At 33.7% G+C, this 24,308-nt stretch overlaps 1 protein-coding gene across 14 annotated transcripts in view; it reads left to right on the forward strand.

Moving 5' to 3' along the window:
• EDEM3 (ER degradation enhancing alpha-mannosidase like protein 3) overlaps positions 1 to 24,308 on the forward strand; it is a 66,409-nt gene that overhangs the window by 10,266 nt on the left and 31,835 nt on the right. For 13 of the 14 annotated variants that reach the window (XM_032291161.1, XM_032291165.1, XM_032291163.1 and 10 more), the window contains 6 exons: positions 6,851 to 6,951; positions 7,500 to 7,539; positions 12,174 to 12,286; positions 13,537 to 13,690; positions 19,504 to 19,638; positions 22,034 to 22,139. In XM_032291161.1, coding sequence (XP_032147052.1) covers positions 6,851 to 6,951; positions 7,500 to 7,539; positions 12,174 to 12,286; positions 13,537 to 13,690; positions 19,504 to 19,638; positions 22,034 to 22,139 — 649 coding nt within the window. Of the gene's footprint in view, positions 1 to 2,301; positions 3,057 to 6,850; positions 6,952 to 7,499; positions 7,540 to 12,173; positions 12,287 to 13,536; positions 13,691 to 19,503; positions 19,639 to 22,033; positions 22,140 to 24,308 lie in introns of those variants that run through there. The other variant, XM_032291173.1, reaches the window with a different exon arrangement.

Consider the following 24,308-nt stretch of genomic DNA (forward strand, 5'->3'; position numbering starts at 1 on the left):
TCTGGGTATACATTTTCATATATTTCCCACTTAGGAATAGGATTAGTAGGTCATATGGTAAGTGTAAGTTTGACTTAATAAGAAATGCCAAACTTTTCTAAAATGGCTATAATATTTTGCATTTCCTACCAGCAGTGTATGAGTTTTAATTATTCTGTGTCCCTCCACTGGGTATTTTCAGTCTTATTAATTTCAGCCATTCTATTGGATGTATAGTGGTAGTTCATTGTGATTTTAATTTGATTTTTCCTGATGATTAATGATGTTGAAAAGGTTTCCAATGTGCTTATTGTTATTCATATATATATGTATGCATGTATACACGTGTGTGTGTGTGTGTGTGTGTGTGTGTGTGTGTGTGTATATATTTATATATGCATTTTTTTGGATGAAGCATCTGTTTAGATCTTGTGTTCACTTTAATATCAGGTCTTTTGTTCTGTTATTTCTGAGTTATAAAAGTATTTTTTGGATATTAGTCCCTTATCAAATACATGCTTTACATATATTTTCCCCCATTCTGTGCTTTGCCTTCTAATTTTTTAAACAGGAACTTTTGAAGCACAAATATTTTAAATTATGATCAAGTCCAGTTTATTTTCTTTCTGATTCATGCCTTTTGTAGCCTACCTAAAAAATATTTGCCTAGCCCAAGGCCACAAATTTTTTCTTTTTTTCTAGATTTTTCATAATTTTGGCTTTTTCATTAGATCTATAATTGATTTAGAGTTAATTTTTATATATGATGTGAGGTAAAGTTGGATTCATATAATTTTTTTAATGTGGATATTGAGTTATTTCAGCACTATTTGTTGATAAGAATATCTTTCCCTACTGAATTATTTTGACATCTGTGTTAAAAAAATGGTTTATCATGTATACATGGATGTGTTTCTAGACTCTGTATTTTGTTTTGTTGAATCTATCTACACTTATACAAATATCACATTGTCCCAAGTATTGTAGTTTTATAGTAAATCCTGAACTCAGGAAGTTTAAGTCTTTCAGCTTTGTTGTTCTTTTTTAAAATTGCTGAAGTTATCAGACCTACGAGCAAAAAGTCAATTTTTTATGCTGCTTTGACTTGAGTGTTTTAGAGCAGAATCTCAAAGCCCTAGTAAATTTAGAGTCTAATATGGAGGGTCTATTATGATTTATTTTATTTTACTTTTGCTCTTTGCTTTCAGCTAGGCACATGTTCTACTAAATTTATATAGGACTATTTTATCATCTGAGTTTTATTTCTGAGTGATAATTATTAAATGTTTCTTATGGCTCTGAGTCATATCAGTATGAATTACTTATTCCTCAATAATACACTTGAAGAAAGAGGAGGTATTACTGTGCCTCAGATAGCCAGGATGTTTGAAGCTCGACAAGGCTGTTCATTTGCCACGTATGCATTGCTCTGAATTTGTGCAAACTGTCTGTAGTTTGCTTTGTGGTTAACCCTAAGTAAAGGATGTGGTTGTATTTTTCTTAATCTTGAAAGAAAGAGACTAAGTATTTTTACACCTGGTTTGAAACTCCCTTATTTGATTATTCTGGGTTGCAGTTGCTATTAATATTTTTATTATCTAGATTAATTTCAGGATTTGAATTTCATATTTAATTTAGGGTTTGAATTTATATTAATTTCAGACAGAGGTTTTGTGTGTGTGTGTGTGTGTGTGTGTGTGTCACAAAACCCTAAAAACAGCAGTATGAAGTTTTTTATGCAGTGTTTAAAATAGTAAGGAACTCTTTACAACCTAATTAACATTTGAATGATCTTTTACAATGATTCTTTCAAAATACATTAGGAACTTTTTAAAAAATTTCATATTTCTCGGCTTTATATATATATATATATTTTATTGCACTTTACATATTTCTTGGCTTCTAAGTGATGTTTATATGTGTTAAATATAAAACTATAAAGCAGTAAAAATGTACATTCTGGGAAATCAGTTTTGGTGGAATTGACACATAAGAGAATAGTCAGGAATTTGACACATGAAAAGACACATGTAAAAGTAATTAGGGGCTGGGTGCAGTGGCTCATGCCTGTAATTCCAGCACTTTGGGAGGCCAGGGCAGGTGGATCACCTGAGGTGAGTTCAAAACCAGCCTGGCCAACATGGAACCCAGTCTTTTCAAAAATACAAAATTAGCTGGGTATGGTGGCTCACGCCTGTGATCCCATCTACTCTGGAGGCTGAGGCAGGAGAATTGTTGAATCTGGAGGCAGAGGTTGCAGTAAGCAGAGATTGTGCCACCACACTCCAGCCTCGGTGAAAGAGTGAAACTCCGTCACAAAAAAAAAAAAAAAAAGGTAATGAGGAATTTATGCTGAAAAATTATATATAATATTAAAATTACATGGTATTGAACTCAGAATTTAGTAACTGTATGTGGATTCTGATGATATCAAAACATTTGTGCCTAGAATCCTGTACTCTGGAATGAATCATTACAGAGCACTCAGTTTTTTGACTGTCTGAAGGGTTGCCATCTTCAATGTTTAGCCTGCTTTAAAAGTTTGGTGTTCCCCCCACCCTTCTGTGTGTATTTTTTTCTTCCCTTTCCTGTGGGTTTAGTGTTCCCGGCCTCTAGTCTGTATTTCTGCTGCTAATTTGCTATGAGTTTGGAATCTAAATAAGTTGATTGAGCGGCAGTAGGAGAGAGCTGGGCATGGAATCAGGAATATTTTTGCTGAATTTCAAGAATTAAGAATCATATGGGCATTCAAGTAATAAAAACAAGTCATATACAAGGTACAAAAGATCACACTAGTCTTAGAAACTTTGCCATAGCAACACCCAACAATGCAAGAAGAGTATAGAACTGTATCTTCAAACTTCTGAAGGAAAAAAAAATGTTCAAACATTTTACAACCATCCAAATTGTTCTTCAAATAAGGCAAAAGACAACCCAACCCTGGAATATCAGAGAACTACAATACCCGTGATACTCTTTTAAAACAAACAAATAAGCAATAAAATACGGGAATACACCAAGCAATCAAGAGATGAACAAATTGACATCTAAGAAATTGGAGAAGCCCTAGAAAAATGGTATGTGTCAACTACACTTGAGTTCTAATACTAGCAACTTGGGGAATTATGGCTCCAGACCAGAATGCAGGTGTTATAAACCTTCAAAATCTTTGTCAAAACATCAAAAATTTTCTTTCAGATGGTTATAAATATAAGAGAAATGAAAAAAATAGCAAAACTATTATTTATTATACAGTAATTAAAAATATGAGAAATATTGAAATTTAAAGTGCTTTTGTTTATTTGTTTACTTATATTGAGACAGAGTCTTGTGCTTGTCAACCAGCCTAGAGTCCAATGGCGAGATCTTGACTCACTGCAGCCTTGCCTCTCGGGTTCGAGCAGTTCTCCTGCCTCAGCCTCCCGAGTAGCTGGGATTACCAGTGCCTGCCATCACACCAGCTAATCTTTTGTATTTTTGGTAGAGATGGGGTTTCACCACGTTGGCCAGGCTGATCTCGAACTCCTGACTTCAGGTGATCCATCCACCTCAGCCTCCGAAAGTGCTGGGATTAGAGGTGTGAGCCACTGCACCTGGCCTTATTTATTTATTTGTTTAAACAAAAATCTCATTAAGAGTAGTTTAAACAGTCCTTTCCTTGCTGCCTTCTCATTGTATAACTTCAGATATGGAGCAGACATCTTTTCTACACTTGGCGAATTGGCATACATCTTTAAATTTGGATCAGCTTCAAATATTTTGTCCATTGCTCTTTCTGTGTCATGAACTATCTCTGAGGATTTCTTTAATGGGAAGTTTTTTGAAGGCATAACTTTTTCTGTGACATCTTCAAACTTGATGTCACAACCACTTAATGTGTGTCAATAAGTTGGCCTTCATTAAGTTTCTTTGGCCGCTTTTCTATAGTCTCTTGAATGGAGGTAGTGTTGACATTCCCATGTCAGCTGTCTTGTCTGTAACCTCATTTACGTTCAATTCAAATTTCACTTCGTGTTGTCACTTTTTATTTTTTTGCCGAACTCTCATCTTTGTTGGCCAATTCCCCTTTGATTGTTCATATTTGTAAACTGTTACGTAGGATTATCATGGGATGACAAGGAGGCAACATACGCTCATCTCTGTGTGAACTGAGTAAACACAGTGATCATTCACTTGACAGACGTTGAAAGAAGTAATGTGATTGATTCTGGTCATGATGAGCATGTTACTTACGTATTGATTTATGGACTAAAGAGCTAGGATCAAAGTTTGTGTTTTATGTAATTGCAGTTAATATATCATGATAACTGAAGTTTGAACCATGTTGTTAGGTGTGTAACGAAATTGTAGTAATTGAAACTTGTGCTCAGTGAGACCATACAAAGAAAGTGAGACTGCCTGTAATGGCATAACTGACAAAAATCCTGTATCGAAGGTGAAAATTATGAATGTGTTAATCCTGTTATTCTAGGCGCAGGGAGTTAGTATTATCTAAAGTTGAAACATGTAGTTAATACAGTGACTCTAACCTCAAAATATTTCTCATAATTATATTTTATTAATTTTAGAGGAATCTTTCAGAGGCTCTCCCTTGGTGAAGGGAATATAAAGATCAGCAGGACTTTATTGTTTTTTTCTTTTCTGTTAAGCCATGGCCAATAGGTAGAAATGTTCTAGTCTGCTTTTACAAAAGCAACTACCCAACTTAAAGAGTCTAGTTCTGGCTCATGACCATGTATGCAGGGCCACCAGCATCAACTCCTGTGCCCTTTGGGCATTAACATGACTCCCACTAAAACCTGTCTTTATTCCTAACACCCATCTTGTGGTCAGTGCAGCTTTATCTTCTGTATTCCACCATTTAATTTTAGTACTTGAAAATTTCTTACTCTCAAGCTCAACTATGTAACATTTATTTAGCATTTCATTGTGTTTGTAGTGGGTAGGGAAGGAGGATTCTTCCATGTACTTCATTACTATCTACGCCAAAAATGATCTGTCATGGTCATTCTTAAAATAACAAAAATCCAGTAATCCAAACTATAAAGTACCTATTAATAAGTAGTAAGAAATATGTGTAACCTATGGGACGAAACTGAATTCATAAAAGAAGATCTGAATTAATACAGTGATCTGTATTCTGTGATGGGAAGACTCGACTGGTAAAGATATCAGTTCTCCCCAAATTTGATTTTTCCAATTAAAATTTCAGTAGAATTTAAGGAAATTTCAAAGCTTTTTAGAAGAATAAACTTGATAAAATAATTTTTATAAAGTAAATAATAGTTTGTTGATTTTTATGATAAAATTTAACTTTTGTTAAAATCCTTTAATAAAAGCGTTAAAATATTGATTTTAATTTTAATTATTTTAATGATAAAATATTAAAATAATGGTTTTGGAATAGGAATAGGCAAGTGGGTGTGTAGAACAAATACTACAGAAACGTGTTTGTGGAAAGTTTTTAACTAAGGAACCCAATATTTCAAGCCAATGGGGAAAGGATGGATTATTTTAAAAGTAGTATTTAGATAATTATCTATTTTTGGGGCGCAAATATAGTTACATTCCTATCTCATATTATAAATGAAAATAGACTCCAGATGGAGTAAATACTTTTTTAAAAATTACAAGTGTGCTGTTTTCAGAGGCTCAGGGTATCCTTTTAAAGCATGCTTGAAAGCCAGAAACCATAAGGTGAAGTCAAGATAAAAGCAAAACAAAAGAGAAAAATATTTACTATATATATAACAGATATAATACATGAGAGTCTCTTTAGGCCAGAAAAACAACCAATAGAAAGATGGGCGAAAGATAAACAGACATTTTAAAAAGAAATAGCAATGGATAATACAAAAAGTTGTTTATCCTTATTAGTAATGAAACTTTAGATACCATCTTTTACCTAGGTGATTGGCAAAATGTGAACTTTTGATCATTTTCTATGTTAATGAAAATGTAATTGAGGGTATATTGGTGTCCTCAATTTGTAGCATTTACCAAAAATTAGTTATACATACCCTTGACCCTAGCGGGTCTATTTTTCGGTATCTAATTCATAGAAATACTGGCATATGTTCAAAAGATACATGCACATAGGTGTTTATTGCAGCATTGTTTATATAGTGGAAAATTGAAATCAACCTACATGTTCATCAATAAAGGGATACTTTGACAAATGGGTGCTACTACGGGGATAGGCTCTGTAGTCAGGGTTCCTGGCTTTGAATTCTGGATCATTTACTAGATGTGTGATCTAGGCTTACTTACCTTCTCTGGGCCTCAGTTTTCTCATCTGTGAATTGGAGATAATTGAATCTACTTCAGAGCATTGTGACAATTATATTAACTAAAGTATATAGAATAGTGCTTAGAATCTAAGTACTCATTAAATATTAGATAATATTATCAGTTTGTAGTTATTAGAAGCAATAGAGTACATCTGTAACATTCTAATAACATGGGGAAAAAGCTCCATGATTTAAGTAAACAAATTTTAGAGCAATATGTGCATATGGCATGAACACCTGTTTGTAAATCAAATTTTAGAATAATATATGTGTATGTATTTGGATATGGGATAAATCTGGAAGGATAGATGCCAGTCTTATCAGTAGTTACCTCTAGAAAGTGAAACTGCGGAGGGGAGGGGAAGCAGATTGTCAGTTTTTTAAAGACATTTTTTTGATATTGACTTTTTTCCAAACATGTATTACATTTGTAATCAAAGAGTTTTTCAAAGATTCTACAGGGTGTAAATTTAGTACAACTTTTGACTATTTTTTTTTTTAATTGTGAAAAAGTTATGTCCTCCAAATGATGTGTGCTTTCTCTCATTTTCCTAAGTGACTTACTAAAGTTCTCCTTGCAGGAACATGCTTACCCTGCTGATGAACTTATGCCTTTAACCTGCAGAGGTCGAGTTAGAGGCCAGGAGCCAAGTCGGGGTGACGTTGATGATGCCTTGGGAAAGTGAGTATTAACACAAGGCATGGCGTGGCATCTCAGAGTTCCCAAGTCTTAGACTTTTAGAGGCGGTTTACATGCAATAATATTTCTAGGGATTGGCGAAATTTTAAAGACTGTTTTATGTATTACATTATGTTCCTTTATTCTCTTCTGTTATCTTTCATAAAAGATTAGTCAGTTTACATCTCAGATCAGAAGAAAGTTAGTTGTTAAGCTGAATATAGCTTAAAAAATAGTTAACTTTTTTGTAATTTTTAAAATACTTATAAAGTCAGCACATTAGACAGTGTTGGTGTTTTAATATTTTCATTTGTTTTCAGAGCTAGTGGATGTTTCTGTGCATCTTGAAGATATGTAGATTCATTGAACATAAATGTAAAGGCTTTTCAGTTTCTTTCAGAGCTTTATAGGTTACATTGTACTGTAGGTACATGGAAGTACTAATTAATAGAAACTACCAGTCAGTGGAATGTCAGTAAGTCTACTTGTACATTCATAGATAAACTATTTCGAATTCTCATGTTTTATATCTTGTTACACTTGTTTCTTAGATTTTCCCTGACACTGATTGATTCTTTGGACACTCTTGTGGTAGGTTTGATTCTTCTTGGATTTATTTTATTAATTTCATGATATATACACTTTATTATGAATATAATCATAACATAGTAAGTATGAAATAGAAGCCTTCAGAATTAAAGATGTTCTGATCTTTGCTTCTAAATAAATATTTTACACTGTTCAGTTGATGATCTCAAATGGAATTATGTAAGGTAACGGAGATACCCAAATAATTTATGGGGACGTCAACTTATGTGATGGCACTGTAATTAGGAAGGACCTTTTTCCCCCCCTTTGGATAAAGAGGTTGAAACTCTTGGGGAAAAAGTAATTTTAGAAAATACCATTGATATTGTTCAATAATGACATGCCACAATGATACCAAAATTGTTTAATTAGAATCTTTATATTCTGTGTTGATAAGCAAAAATTAATTTTTCCCAGCAGTGATTTTTAGCACCAGGTGGTCACTTCTTGGTACTCCTTTTCGGCCTCATGTAGTGCAGAAATTTAATTATTTCTGGTTCAGGGTTGTTGGTGCTGACAGGGGAAAGATTGAGTTCTAGATGTCATGATTTCTAAATACAGTATCTTTTTATTTTTTTGCTCTTAGATCATTATGGCATAAAAGTAGGCTTGTGAGAATTTTCCTTAAGGCATAATTCTCAACTTCCAGTTAATGTCCCAAGTGCTGATTAATATTTAAAAAACAAAACAGAAAACCTTTGGGGTGTCAGAAATTTTTTGGAAGTAGGCTTTTCTTCTCAATGTTGTTTCTGCATTCTTCTTTCACTGGAGTATTTTTTTTTAGAACAAAAATTCTCAACTCTAAAAGCAGCTTGATCACTTGTGATTTTAAAAAAAATAGCCCCTCCTAAACTATTCTGACTTAGTTGTTTTGGCGTGGGGCTGGGCATCCCTTCAAAAGCTCTTTGGTTCAAAAAATGCAGTTATGGTTGAGAAAATCATGGTTGTTTAGATCTTTTTAGCTAGTCAAGGTTTGAAAGTCACAGCTTCATTTTTCAGAGATTAATGGAATATATAAAATATATTACAGTAACTATGAGAAAAAGAAAATATTGTGTGCCTTGTTTTTGATTTATTCGTCTAAGGTTTTCCTCATATAATAGGGGAAGAGAAAATATATGCAAAATATCCTGGAAGGCACAGATTACCACTTTGGGAAAATCTAAATGGTGTTATTTATTTGTAACTATAGCTGGTTTATGCACATTAGATCTATTTTGTTGTTGGGGAGTAAATGAAGAGCAGAGCTGTGTGCTGGAAAAAAATCATAGGTGCATTTAAACTTGCTTCTTACTGTGTAATCTTGTGCTTTATATATAGCAGGTTCCCCATCATTTCTCTGACAGTACCTAGTTCATTTTCATGAACATGGACCTTAGATAGCATATATGTTTTTAAAAACATTATCAGAAATGAAGGAGAGCCAGGTATAGTGGTGTGTGCCTGTGGTTCCAGCTACTTGGGAGGCTGAAGTGGGAGGATTGCTTGAACCAGGGAGGCTGAGGCTGCAGTGAGCTGTGATTGTACCACTGCAGTCCAGCTTGGGCAACAGAGCAAGATCCTTTTTTTAAAAAAAAAGGAGAAAAAGTTTTTCTAGACTATATAACTTCCTGCATTTACAGATCCATCTGGCAGCCATTAGTTCTTCTAAATGATATATCCTTCAGTTTATACCAATTATGCGTTTTGGCATTGGCTCTGAAAATAAGGTGTCTGGTCCAGCAGCATCAGCATTTCCTGGGAACTTGTTGAAAATATGCATTTCCAGGCCTTATCCTAGAAATACTGAAGCAGAATCATTGAGAGTGAGACCTAGCAGTCTGTTTTTAAACAAGCTTCTAGGTGATTCTGATGTATGCTAATTTTTTAAACCACTGTACAATGATACAGTGCTTTGTAAACTTCAATGTACTACAAGTTGCCTAAGGAATCTTGCTAAAATGCAGATTCTGGTCCAGTGGATCCAACATGGAATCCAAGAGCCTGCATTCCTAGTATGCTGTCTGATGGTGTTCAGCAGACTACCTTTGCATTATGCAGCTGTGATGTGACCTGAGTTCTGTCTTCTTGTGGCAGGAAGTAACACGAAGTTATCACATATTTATATATATGACCTTGGCCAAATTATTTAACTTCTCTGGGCCCCAGTTTTTACCTCAGAAGGGGCTAGACTGGATATTGGTCTCTATTAACTCTAAGATAATATTTCTTTTGATCTTTGGTTCAGAATCAGATTAATAGCTCCTGTTTGTTGAAACTGTCTTCAAGAGGAGTGAAAAAGAAAGACTGACAATATCTTACAAACATTTTAAAAATGATTCTTTATAAAATCTTTAAATTTCAGCCTTTTCAAGTGGAGTACCCAAAGAAACTTATATATCATCATCATTTTGAAATGAAAAAGTTCATTTTGAATTTTTATAGCTATCTTAAACATCTTTTTAGTTTAAACAGAAGAATTAGAGGAAATTAAAGGACTTTGAAAGTTTTTTCTACATTTAGAAGGAATGCTATCTTGTATATTTTGTCAATACAGGTATTAATATTTCTAATTTACATTGCCTTTGTGATTACTTTTTCTTTTTCTTTTTTCCTTTTTTTTTTTTTTTTTTTTTTTTTGAGACAGAGTTTCGCTCTTGTTGCCCAGGCTGGAATGCAATGGTGCGATCTCGGCTCACTGCAACTCTGCCTACTGGGTTCAAGTGATTCTCCTGCCCCAGCCTCCTGAGCAGCTGGGATTACAGGCATGCACCACCACGCCTGGCTAATTTTGTATTTTTAGTAAAGATGGGGTTTCACTATATTGGCCAGGCTGGTCTTGAACTCCCAAGTGCTGGGATTACAGGTGTGAAACTGGGTAGGGATTATAGGCATGAGCCACCACACCTGACCTGTGATTACTTTTTCATTTTGTGATTTAGTAATTTGAAAATATTAATTGGACATGTCACTTGTAACAGTACACACAACCCTACTGTTTTCGTTTTGGTGATAACCATAATCTGTGAGGTAGAATTACTGTTGTCGTAGATTAATCTTTAAACTTTTCATAATTCCAGCGATCTAGTTTCTGTTGATTGTAATGGAGTCAAATACACTTTAAGCTTACCTTTAGATTCAACATTCCATGAAATCTGTAGAAAATATACACTGAGACAAAGATAATGGGCAAAGGATGAGACCTGGGTTTATCCTTTGTTATTAGCTAGGAGCTTAAGAAACTCATTAAGTAGTGGAATTATAAGAATGAATTTTCTAGCTAATTATGGACAAGGAGAATTCTCTGTCTATTTTATTATTCCTTGAAACAAATGGTGTTGGAACTATTATTCTTGCTTGTTTTAATTTTGGAGAGAAAGGGGAAAAGTTATTGTTTAGATGAGAAGAGTTCAAGAGGGAAAAAGTCCCAGGAGATACACCTAGGGAGAAGAATCAGGTTAGCAAGGTGGTACTAAAATGTGTATGTGTGTGGAGGGTGGAGACAGTGGAACAGTTATGTCTCATTCCAAAAGTGACAGATGTCCTGTATGCACCTGCATTTATTGCTGCTGACTTAATGTGGACTTAGAGATTGAGAAGGGAGAGCAGTCAGTTTAAAATTAGGTTTCATGTTATGTTTTACTCAGGACTTACCCTAAATTTTACTTTTACTGAATTTAGGGAGATTCTCTTATGGAATGTTTCATAAATTAGAATTTTTACTGAAAGTATCAAGTGGAAAAGCACTACAAATTGTTATCAAACAAGGAGAGGTTAAACAGCTAAGTAAAGGAAAACTACTTTTAGTAGGCTCTAAGTAACATCTCATGTGCAGCCTATATTTAGAGTGAAAAATCATCGCAGCCTATATGATTGACAGGGACCCCTTTTTGTCGCTCATTGCAGGAATCCACAAAGTTCTTAGTTTAGTCAGGATTCTGGATCTGCATGGTTAATAGTTGTAATTATTTTAAGCACTTAAGCCAGACACTCTACTAAAATCATTTTACAGACATTATCTCATTTAAGAAAACAACCCTATAAGAGTAGGTATTTCTTTTTTTTTTAATAGATGAAGGAATAAGCTCAGAAATGGAAGTAAGTTGGCTGGGATCGCAAAAGTAGCGAGTGAAAGAACCAGAATTCAAATCATGGCATGTTCTCAAGCACAACATTTTATATACTCTCCTTAGTGAATGGGGCATCCATGGAGTGAAGATAGCGGGGCTGTATGGTTTGGGACCAGCTGAACATGCCTTGAAACAGTGCTTTCTTCTCAGAATAAAAGCAACTTTTAAAATGGTATCTGGTGAATACGATGTGTTTTCATTTTGTTTTGACTTAGAAGTTAAATTCTAGTAGAGCTCATTCATGTAGCCTGGGCCATTAAGAATCCAGTTAACAGGTCTGATGATGGTAGCTTCAAAGTCCTCATAATATTTTAGTGTGTGCAAAAAAGAAGTATATAAAGATGCTACATAACTACTTTTTTTTAAGTTTTAGACATTATTACATTTTTATAATATACTTAAGGGAACTATTATTTGTATTGTCACTTTTTAGAGTTTAAAGCAGACTGACTTTTAATAGTTTATTCTAAGGACACTTCTCCTTGACTTCATAGAAAATAACTTTATTTCATAATTTTCTTCTCCTAGGTATTAAATAAAACTAAAGAATTTGAAGATGCAGTGAGGAAAGTTTTAAAAGATGTTAATTTAGACAACGATGTAGTTGTATCAGTCTTTGAAACAAACATCAGAGTTCTTGGGTAAGTAGGAAAGACACTAAAGCTATAATTTTATTTTATTATTTATTTATTTGAGACAGAGTCTCGCTGTGTCACGCAGGCTGGAGCACAATGGTATGATCTCGGCTCACTGCAGCTTCTGCCTCCTGGACTCAAGCAATTCTTTTGTCTCAGCCTCCTGAGTAGCTGGGATTACAGGTGTGTGCCACCACACCCAGCTAATTTTTGTATTTTTAGTGGAGACGGGGTTTCACCATGATAGCCAGTCCGGTCTCGAACTCCTGACCTCAAGTCATCTGCCCACCTTGGCCTCCCAAAGTGCTGAGATTATAGGCGTGAGCTTCCACACCCGGCTATAATTTTAACAACAGAAAGTTTAGGGTATACAGTTCATTTCTTGATGGTAATCATGCAAGAAGTTTCTTGTGTTTCAAAGATGTAAGTTGGAACATTATGAAACACAGAGGCTGTGGGATTACCTTGCATTAAATCAGTCACAGTTGTCACTAGACTCAAAGGTAATATTTGTTTGTTGTTAAAAGGGGAATATAGGTTGAACATTAGTCATACTAGCTACATCACAGGTTTTTCACTAGCTTATATAGTTTGTTAACCTTAGCCAAGCACCTCTTCATATAAGCCAAATGAAACTGAATTTATAGTGTTACCTCTTAACAAACAGTTTGAAATGCTCTTGTGAAATTTTAAAAAGATGAAATTACAGGATTTATGGTTCAAGTTTCAACATTATTTAATTTTTATAGTTTTGATTACTTGTTTGTTATTGTAATTCATTTCCTTTTGTCAAAGTGAATCTACTCTTCAATTAAATATAAGAAATTGTTACATAGTTTTACTAGTTTATTAATCTTACTACATTTAATACAGAGTAAGAGGTTTTTATGTTTTAAATAATATTCTAAGTTAAAGATTTCATGGTGATATGAAATTTTTAAATTTAAAATTTGCTAAAGTATTTGTTTTGTTAAGCGTAATAGCTACAATTTTCTTTAAGAAAATTTAAGTTATTTAAAAATGCTAAATACTTCGCAACAAGATAGACTATCTGACTTTTAAGAAAAATTTATTGACTCTGTAATTGTAATGGTTTGCCATAAAATGAGTAGACAGTGTTAAGTAAATAATGTTTAAATAATTTTTGTCTTTCCTTAAATGTGTTAAATTGTATAACAAAGTACCCACATCTTTTTAGATGGTAACTTTTAATTTTTCTATAAGATATGGATAATGTTTCATCTCTGTGATCCTAGGGGTCTTTTGGGTGGGCACTCCCTGGCAATCATGCTGAAAGAAAAAGGTGAATACATGCAGTGGTACAATGATGAACTTCTCCAAATGGCAAAGCAGCTAGGTTACAAGCTTTTACCGGCTTTCAACACTACCAGTGGCCTTCCTTATCCAAGAGTAAGTACTTCTGAAAAATACACGTCTTTATAGACTTTCTTTGATGCTTTGCAGAATGAATTTTTGTGATCAGAGCCATTGTTCTTTACCTGTTTGAGGCTGACAAAAATGCTTCAAAGCTATATAACAAATTTATATTGACATTTCAATTAACTGATTATACTTCTAAGTGATGTGAGAATTAAATTAGTTTAAGCTTTTAAAAAAGTTTTTATTTCTAATTTCTATGGTTACATACCAGGTATATGTTAATAGTGTACACGAGATGTTTTGATACAATCATATAGTGCATAATAATCACATCAGGGTAAATGGGATGACCATTACCTCAAGCATTTATCATTTTTTTGTGTTATAAACATTCCAGTTATACTCTTTTAGTTGTTTTAAAATGTGTGATACATTTCAGTTGACTGCAGTCACTCTGTTGTTCTATTAAATACTAGATCTTACTCATTCTGTCCAAACTGTTTTTGTACCCATTAACCATCCGCTATTCCTCACTCCTACCAACTCCACTTCCCAGCCTCTGATCACCATCATTCTACTCTCTATTTCCATGAGATCAATTGTTTTAATTTTTAGCTCCCACAAATGAATAAGAACATTCTAAATTCATCTTTCTGTGCCTGGCTTATTTCACTTAACATAGTGTCCTCCACTTTCATCCATGTTGTTGTAAATGACAAGATCTCATTCTTTTTTATGGCCAAATAGTATTCCATTGTATATATATATAATTTAAGCTTTAATGTTTTATTACATCACAGATTAGATTATGCTGCAGAAGGAAGAATAGATGCTAGACTAGAACTTGGGCACAGAATTATTTCTGTAGAAGATATAATTGAAGCAGTTAGTATGTAGGTGTTAACTCTCCAAAGATGAGGACAGAGAGAGAACTCACAGAACAGAGAAGGGCGTGAGGAGGAAGGACAGTCAGTGAAAAGTAAAGTCACAGAGATTTAAAAGGAGAATCATAATGTAGTGTGGTGTACAAGATCCAAAGAAGGGAACTTCAAAAGGAGGAAATGTTCCAGAAAACTTGAGAATTGGGTACAGACAGAGTTTTGAAGTTGTAGTACGGCAGAATAAAGAGAAAAGGATTCAAAGTAGGTGAAAGGAAATAAGAATGAACCACTCGTTTTAAGATTTCTTCTGTGTTGGTAGTTAAAGGAGAGTTGGCAGCAAAGTCAGTTAAAGGAGTTTTCTTGGTTTTCTCCTAAGAACATTTTATATTTAAAGAGGGGAAAAAGCCATTGAAGATTGAAAGAGCTTTTACTCTTTCCCTCTTGTCCAAGGCAGATACCTCAGCCATTAGCAAGTTCTATCAAGTTTTTTCTTTTCTTATACCCATCTTACTGTTTTCTCTCTTGGTTTATGTTTCAGAGCACTTGAAAAACCAGTATCACTAAAATCTCATGTTTGTCAAAGTATCTTCAAAAATTGTATGACTCTTCATACTGTATTGAGTGTCCCTTAACTTTCAGAATTCCTTGTAGTTTGGCAGTAGACTTCCTCACATTCTCTCATACTTCCGTGTCCCAGTAAATCATTGTTCCATTTCAGCCAGAACAATCTATAGTGTCCCCAGAGTCTCTAAATTTTTTTTTCATTCCATGCATTTAGGTTTACCAACTCTATCACCTGGCGTAACTTCTCTACCAATATAAATCAAATCAAATAAGGCTCATTTCCTCCATCAAGGAGTCAACTTTGACTGGAGATACAGCACGATATAGGGCAGTGCTTTACCTATCAATTTAGTGAGTTATGACTAACACTTTTTAAAAAATTAAGCAAACTAGAATGAAATCTTTTATTATTTAAATTTCTAGTTTGATATTTTAAATAGCTCTCCAGGGAACATAATTCTTTTTTTTTTTTTTTTTTTTTTGAGATAGTCTCCCTCTCTCACCCAGGCTGGAATACGGTGGTGTCATCATAGCTCACTGCAGCCTCCAGCTCCTGGGCTCAAGTGATCCTCCCACCTAAGTCTCCTGAGTAGCTGGGACTACAGGCGAGTGCCACCATGCTCAGCTGATTAAAAAAAAAAAATTTTTTTTGTAGAGATGGGGTTCTCACTATGTTGCCCAGGCCTATCTCAGACTTCTGGGCTTAAGACATCCTCCCACCTTGGCCTTCCAAAGTTCTGGACTCACAGATGTCAGCCATCGTGCCTGGCCTCTGTGGACATTCTTATATACGTCTTCTTACACATTTTTTATTTCTTCCTTAGGATAAATTACTAGAGGAGGAAGTAATAAGTCACAGAGTAGGGAATGCTTTTTAAGACATCAGGTGCTTACTGCCCAGCTGCTTTCCAGAAATATTCTTCTTTTTTATTTCATCAGTGTTGTGTAAAAGTACATATGTCATTTTTACTGTTACTAACACTGTATATTATTATTTTGCCAATTTTTGAGGAAAAATTGAATAATATTTTAATATAGATTTCTTTGCTTATTTGTACAGTTAAATTTGTTAATCATTTTAACAAATTTTTTTCCAAGTATATTAAAATTAAAAGCAAGTTTTTTTAAAACAATATATAAACATTAATTTAGTTTACTTTTAGTAAATACTTTTAGTTTTTGTTATAAATGGAGGTGCTAGATTTTGAGGAATCTAGCATTTCTTTACTTTTGCCATAACATGAGAAGCAGGCAAAGAATTGAAACAGAAGATACTATGTGCATTATGGTATAACAAAGAAACTTAAATTATTTTCTTATCTTCTGAAGTGTCAAGAAAATTTTTAAAATAATTTTTTATAATAGGACAATAGAAGAAAAGTAACTGCTGTTGCATCCTTTCTAATACATGCTTAGTATGCTTTTGCCCGTGAAAATTTGTGTAATCAGTCTCTCTTAAATAAGCATATGTAATTGATAGTAATTGACAGCGCTAATGGTTTTAACTCAGAAGAGTGTACTGTACAGAAATGTTATTGTAAGAGTTAATGGTCATTTTTTAAACTCATAGATAAACTTTAGAGCTACTACACACTTTGTAATGTCATTTCCTCAAAGTTAATTAAAAGCAATTTGTCAGCTTTTCGTATAAAACCTTATTACTAAGGTTGAGTAGCTGATTATATCCATGAAATATAAGATTAATAAGAATTACACATATTTTAGGGTTTTTTCAGTGTAGCAAATAGACAATGTAAACAAGCTTTGTGTAAGTAATTTATACTTTTACTTTTCAGTAGAAAGGTGTCCTTTTTAAAATTGCATTGTGACTCTCGGGAACACAGAATCAGAAGGAACCAGATTCTAGATTGCTTCGTGCTTCATTTTATTCCCATTTTCTTCTCTTTTTGTCTTAAACCTCTCAAGAAAGCAGGACAATAGCTCCTTGTTACTAATTTCTACAGTAATAGATAATGCTACCAGTACCATCTCTAAACCCAGTCATTTGAGTCCCAGTCAGGAGGACAGGAACCCATCTACCAGCCCCTAGATCTGTCAGGATCCGATAAGCAAAAAAAGCACTGAACCCTTCTTCCCCAATTTGTGGAAGTGGTAGTGCCCCTTGGATGCTGAAATGCTTCTTGGTTCTACATTTAAAAGTTGTTTAATACCACTTATCTTTAGGATACAAGATTGAAATGAGCAGATACTATAGCTAGCGGGATTAGTATTTATTTTATTTTACAAATCTATTAATTTTACAAATTTTACAGCCATTACCTTGGGATACAGTTCAGTATGCAAGCATCTCAAGTATTATTGTACTAAAACGTTAGTGATTCCAAGTGTTTCCATTTTAAGGGAAAAGATACTGAAAGTGGGATACAGAGATGTTTATTCTGTTCGGTTTTGCTTTGCTTTGTTATGACTGCTGTTGGGCTTTGCCAGTCTGAGCTCTCAATTCCCAATGCAGTGATATTTCCTTTTCGGAAATTTAGATTTTAGCACTTGCGACTTTGATTTGTTTGGTACTTAATTTGTGACTTTTCATTGTTAGTTATTTTCTCTATTTACATATCTGTCTTATTTGCTCTGTCTGGATTTTAAGCTCCTTGAGGACAAGGATCTATTTATTTGTATATTATCATAATATCCCCCACATGGTAGGTAAGTAAGTAATAAATATTGATTAGTTGATTGTAATAATTAACAGAACTCACCAGAAAATATTTTTCACTGTTGACTCTTATTGCAAATACTTGTAAAATTACACTTTACCTTAGTGTAATTAATATATTAAATCTTTATTTTGTTATTAAGGATTGCCTCATTTTAAGTTCATTATTCTTAGTATCAGTTTTCAATATTAGTTCTGTAGATAGGGATACAGGCAGCATAAGGGGTCAGGAGATACTTTTCATTCTTTTTAACGATGCAGAACTACCTAAAACTAGCTAATCTTACAAAAGCACAGATGGTAGAGAGAATTATAAATTTGGGAGGGGATGGAGGGGTACTGCTAGGCACAAGAACATGTCTCAAGTGACACTCCACAAAGTAAATGCCATTACTGAGGACAGCATTAACAGTGATCAACTCCCCATGTCTCACCTACATTTCACATTTGTTGTTTATTGTTGAGGGGGCATTTGTTTGGAAATGCCTGACATCTGTTGATTGGACACTGTACACCTAGCAATTGATTGGGATACCTAGCAACTGATTTCTGCAGATAAGTTGAAAGAAAAATTTTTTGAGCTTCTCTTTAGAGTTTGAATAATAACTGGACCAAGAGTATACCCTAGGTGTTCTATGTTTGATTTTTTCTTCGTTTATTTGTTATTAACTGAATCCTTGGCGTATACCTCCCTTTTTTGTTGGTTATTTGGATTGCTGAAAAATACTCCCATTTTAATTAAGGTCTGCTCAGCTTGGGTCTAGTTAATCCAGGTTTATGCTCTAGTATTATTTGGTTGTCTTTGTTTTTGAGTTTTTTGTTTGTTTGTTTCTTAGGCAAAGTCTCGCTCTGTCACCCAGGCTGGAGTGCAGTGGCACAATGTTGGCTCACTGCAACCTTTGCCTCCCATGTTCAAGAGATCTGGGCCTCAGCCTCCCAGGTAGCTGAGATTACAGGCATGCACAACCATGCCTCGCTGATTTTTGTATTTTTAGTAGAGATGGGATTACTCCATGTTGGCTAGGCTGGTCTTGAACTTCTGGCCTCAAGTGATCCACCCGTCCTTGCCTCCCAAAATGCTGGGATTACAGGCATGAGCTACTGCTTCTTTGACTTAATAAAGAAATTATCCCTTTGAAAAAATTGCCCTTTTGTTATTAGCCTGCCAGCAAGGCGACGTACTCTATATTTCAAAACTCTTAAAACCTGTAAATGAAATTTTAATTTCCTTTCAAATATATACCATAACAATTCATTTTTTCTCTATGATGAACTAGTTAATATATAACATAGACTGGTTTTTCACAAATTCTAAACTAAACATTTCTTCTAAGGGAGATCTACTTCTCTATTCTTGTACTTACTAGTTCAAACTGCCTAGAGAACAAAATTGTTATAAAAGATACCTTTTCTATGCAATTTCCTTTGGATTATAATCATTTCCTTTGTTTACTCCAAGGGAAATCGTTATATTGAGTTTTGATGTCATTGAGGAAGGAATGAAATAAAAACTTATTTACTTCATGAATGTTATGTGCTCAGAACGTATTTCCCTAGATGTTAATTGGAAAGTCACAGAGATCAACAGATTGAATTTCAGAGTTTAGTTATTATATGAATTATTTTCACGATTTTATACAAAGACTTGATTGAAAAGTAGTTTCTTACCAGAAAGTCATTATCTTCATAACTGCTAATGATAATTTTCTGATTGCATTTAGATTAATTTAAAGTTTGGCATCAGAAAACCAGAAGCTCGGACAGGAACTGAGACAGATACCTGTACAGCTTGTGCAGGTACCTTGATCCTTGAATTTGCTGCTTTAAGTCGATTCACAGGAGCAACAATATTTGAGGTTTGCTTTTTACGGTCTTTGATATCCTGGGTATTGGGCACAACTAACTGTATAGCTTCTTCATTGATTAAATATTAGGGTTATTATATGGAGAATTACTGTTATTTTAGTGAACTTTTTGTCTAAATTCATTACATGGTTTTTAATTGTCGAAAACCTAGAAATCATTGTGAGGTAGCTGTGTTCAATCCAACTTTGCATTTTGTTCACCAACTATAAAGTATATGTTTAGGTTTAGTCTTAGAAAAAAAATGTTTAGGCATATTACTTAAATGAATTTGATGTCTCCTTGATATCATAAATGCCTTATGTGAAATACTGTGTCCCTGTGTTTTGTTAGACTTCCAGATGGTCTGTTGCACTTCTGAAAGTTCTGAAACCTTCCTAATCTTCCAAAACACAGTGAAATTTTTGTACTTAGGTCTTGATTGCGAGTCTAATCTGTAAATTTGTTTACTCCAAGGGAAATATTATTCATTATCCAAAAGACTTAATGACCCCACATAGTTGTTGTGGACTAGCTATGTCTCTCACTAAAAAAGCCTAATTATTTAAGCATGTCATTGGAGTACACAGCACCCTCTTTTTCAAGCATATGACTTAGGTTAATGTTTAAAAAACCCGACAAATGGCAAACAAAACAAGCAGAAATAGGGACTGTATACCAGCATTACAAGCATTAGATCTGAATGTGAAGAAAACAGATTGACTTCGTGTGTATTTATGCCTTTGAGTGTATGTCTGTATGTTCAAATGTCTTGAGGACAGATTTATCATGTTGGGTTGGTTAATCTTTTAAACTTAAATTTTTGTTCTATGTCTTGTTGACTGATATTTTCCCTTCATTAAAAAGTGTGGACACTTTTGCATACTTTAGTTACTACAGACTCTCAGATATTGATGCACTTACAGGTGAGGAAAATAAGGCTCAAAGAGTATGAGAGACATGCATAGCTGGTAGGTGATGCATAGAATTGGAATTAGAATCCATGTCTTGCTGAATTCGAAACCCATACTCTTTCCAATGGACTATTTTGTGTTTATGAATCTGTTGAAAATCATGATTTAAAAAAAAAAAAATTCTGGAATATGCTGTAATTTATTGTCAGAAAAGAAACCTGATGCAGTTGACAAACAAAACATTGATCTAATGCAGGGTTGGCAAACTACAGTCTGTGAGCAAAGTCCAGCCACTGCATGTTTTTATAAATAAAGTTTTATTGAAACACAGCCATCCTCAATTGTTTGTTTTTATCCATGGCTGCTTTGGTGCTACAGTGACAGAGTTAAGTAATTGTGCCATTAACTGTGTGACCCCTAGCACTTAAAATATTTACTATGGGGTCCTTGTCAGAAAAAATTTGCTGACCTTTGGTCTAATATATAAAGAGATCTGAATTCCCATATTACTATTTTTTGTCCTGTAACTCGATTTTTAACTCTAGCTAATCTTGAATTTCACTAGGCCTGTTTTCTTAGCTGTAAAATAAGAGTAGGGAAATAAAATCTTTTGAAGTTTGCTGGCTCTGAAATTCTGCCATTTAATTAAAGTTATAGCCTGCTTTGTGTTTAAAAGAAAGCATAGTTTGTGTTAAGAATTATAACCATTGTACACTATAATTTACCAAGTGACAAATTGGTTTAATGACTTTTTCTTTTATCGAAGTACTTCTGCAGTGCTAAGTAGGTTCATGCTCTGAAATTAATTTAGGAACTTACCTGTACTTGCCTTTTGCATTTATATTTTGTAACATCTTTTCATCCAAAGCCAAAAATTTGGTCAGAACTCATTTTATTTAGTGTCCGGTGGATAAAATAAATGAGAAAAAGAAAAACATGTCATAAGTTTACAAGTTTGGTGTTGTCAAATATTTAGTAGCCTAGTTGATTTAGTAACTTTTTACTAATGCACCTGTATACCATTTAAAAAGTAGGATCTGAAATGACCTTCAAAGATAGCTTATGATCTTTGAAATTCTCTTCCAGTAAATGAGTATCTTGGGAGATTTTTACTTTGCATTTAAGTGGTAGAAATTATTTTCACAAGTAAATTTAATTATGTAAGCAATTAATATAATTTAATAATACATGTGTGTGAGTATGAACTTGTGCTGCAAGAGTAGATGAAATGAATGAAAAAAAAAAACAGTAGATGAAATGAATGGTCAAAGTGAGCCTTCCACTGAAGAGTGTATTCAGAGTCTTTCCTCACTATACTGATTGGTTGAGAAAGAGCCAAGCTTTGAGTTTTAAGGAAATTTGTTTTATAGATAGTTATCTTAGAAATTTAACCTAATTCTTAAAATATCCCATGGGCCTTGAGTTTTGTTTGTTTCCTATTTGCCAAAGATACTCAGTTCTTAAAATATGCATTTCTTTTTTTTTTTAATTACAGGAATATGCCAGAAAAGCTCTTGATTTTCTTTGGGAAAAAAGACAGCGAAGTAGTAATTTAGTGGGTGTGACTATAAATATTCATACTGGAGATTGGGTACGAAAAGGTATGTAAGTTAGGCTTTTTAAATCAAGCCTTTACATCCTCAAAATGGTTGGGAAATAAAGGATTTTCAGTTGTTAAAATAATCTTTGGGATACTATAAAGAATAGTTTCTCACAAGATTGCTGACATTTTAATTAATGTAGCCAGATTTTATTTTTTGATGCCAAATGTGACACTTTTCTTCTATATGATTTAGTGTTCTGTTTCTTAATGGATATAGCATTATAGGTATAGGGTATAGATGAAACGCTATAATTTATCTGAAAACTGGAGAACCAGAGTTCCTCAGCCATCTCACATGAACGCGTGGTTTAATAAGAATCTGTAATAAATTCTTTATTTTTTTCCTACCTCCAGAAATTTAATATAGTAGCTAAGAGCGTGGACTCTTGAGTCATGTTGTTGGATTCAAGCCATGTGATCTTGGAAAGTTATTTAACCTCTGTGTGCCTCTCTATTCCATATCTGTAAAGTGGGCATATTACTAGTAAAATTAGTTGTTCTGTATGAGGATTAAATAAGTTAACCAAAGTAAAGTGCTTAGAACAGTGTCAGGCATGTACTACACTTACTATGAAGTAAGTGCTCACTAACGACATGTTAGTCCCTTTGATTAATAATTTTACTTCTGGGAATCTAGTCTGAGGAATAATAAAAAACATAGAAAATTATTTGTTCCCCAACATGTTTCCATGCAATTATTTATAAATAGCAGAAAATTGGGAAACAATCTAAGTACCATCAATAAAAAAATAGCTAAGACAATTATTTTACATCAATATTGGAATATTGTTATTAAAATAAATGAGAAATGTGGGAAAGAGCATATAACAACGTTATATAAACAAACGATATTGAATATTGAATTGTACAAAGAATGTGATTTTATTTTTATATGTGATAAGCATAGAAGAATGGAAATAAACTCGAATATTCTTAATGAAAGTATCTTTTTTATACATTTTCTCCATTTTCTAAAAAGCTTATTTATATATAAAAGGTAACTTCCTATATTTAAATAAATAAAATTATAAAATTATTAATTCAAACATATTAAAATAAAATTATTACCTTTATTCAGTATTGTATAAAATTTTTCTGTTTCATCTAAATGATTCTTGAAACAGATTTGAATTGTGTGTGACTTTGAAATTTTGTAATTTTTTTCTTTTAAACCCGTCTGAGACGCCAGGTGCAAGTTAATCATAATTAATTTTGAATTACGCATAATCATTGTGTTATGACACAGAGTGTTATTAGTGGTTCATGCATGGCCCATTTTACTTAGTCATTACTTAGCCATTTACTTAGCACCGCCTTGCTGGACACACAGACCCAGACACAGACAATACCCCAGCAGAATAAAGCACCTGCCATACTTCTGCTGAAGCGAGTAGTGTGGGGCTTCAGCCGTGGTTCCAAGCACCTGGGCATCCCCACAGCTAGCATTGCTGAACAAGTAGTAGATAATCTTCCAGATGATGTATCCACTGGTGTTTATTATGGTGGGACTAGTGTTGGAAGTGGAGATGTCCGTAAGGTGGTGATGAGCATGGTATGGAACTCTTACTACAGGAACACAGAAAAGTCCATGGAAACTCCTATCATGTATACCTTCAAAGAGGACTTCTATGGGGAAGTCCTCAATGTGGCTATTGTTGGCTACCTTAGACCAGAAAAGAACTTTTGACTCTTTAGGGCCAGTTATTCCAGTAATTCAGGGTGATACTGTGGAAGGTAAGAAGTGACTAGATTTACCAGAACATTTGAAACTCAGGACAATTTCTTCCAAGTTCCTAAAAGCAAAATATTGAATGGCCACTGATGAAAAATCACCTTATGTATTCATTCACTGTTTTCTAGTATTTCACTGTTTGTAACTGTCTAGTCTTATCTTGGTTATATTTTAAAAATCAAATATTTTCCTGCATCTGTGAATTAGTTTAAATAGCACAGCGTAGTTACCAGCTGTTAAATTAAATTCATTATATCATAGCACTAAAAAAATTCATTTAAAAATGAAGATTTAAAATAACATAAGTGTTGATTTAAATGTACCACTAGGAAAATGTTATGTATTACAATAGAAATGAAATGTATATAAATAGAGATGAAAAGGCAAGTCACTAGACTGAGATGAGAACTATTATCTTCATGGTAAAGCACCAGC

This window comes from Sapajus apella, unplaced genomic scaffold, assembly GCF_009761245.1.
Source record: "Sapajus apella isolate SASKATOON/1434 unplaced genomic scaffold, GSC_monkey_1.0 scaffold25, whole genome shotgun sequence".
In the NCBI taxonomy this organism is placed as follows: Eukaryota; Metazoa; Chordata; class Mammalia; order Primates; family Cebidae; genus Sapajus; species Sapajus apella.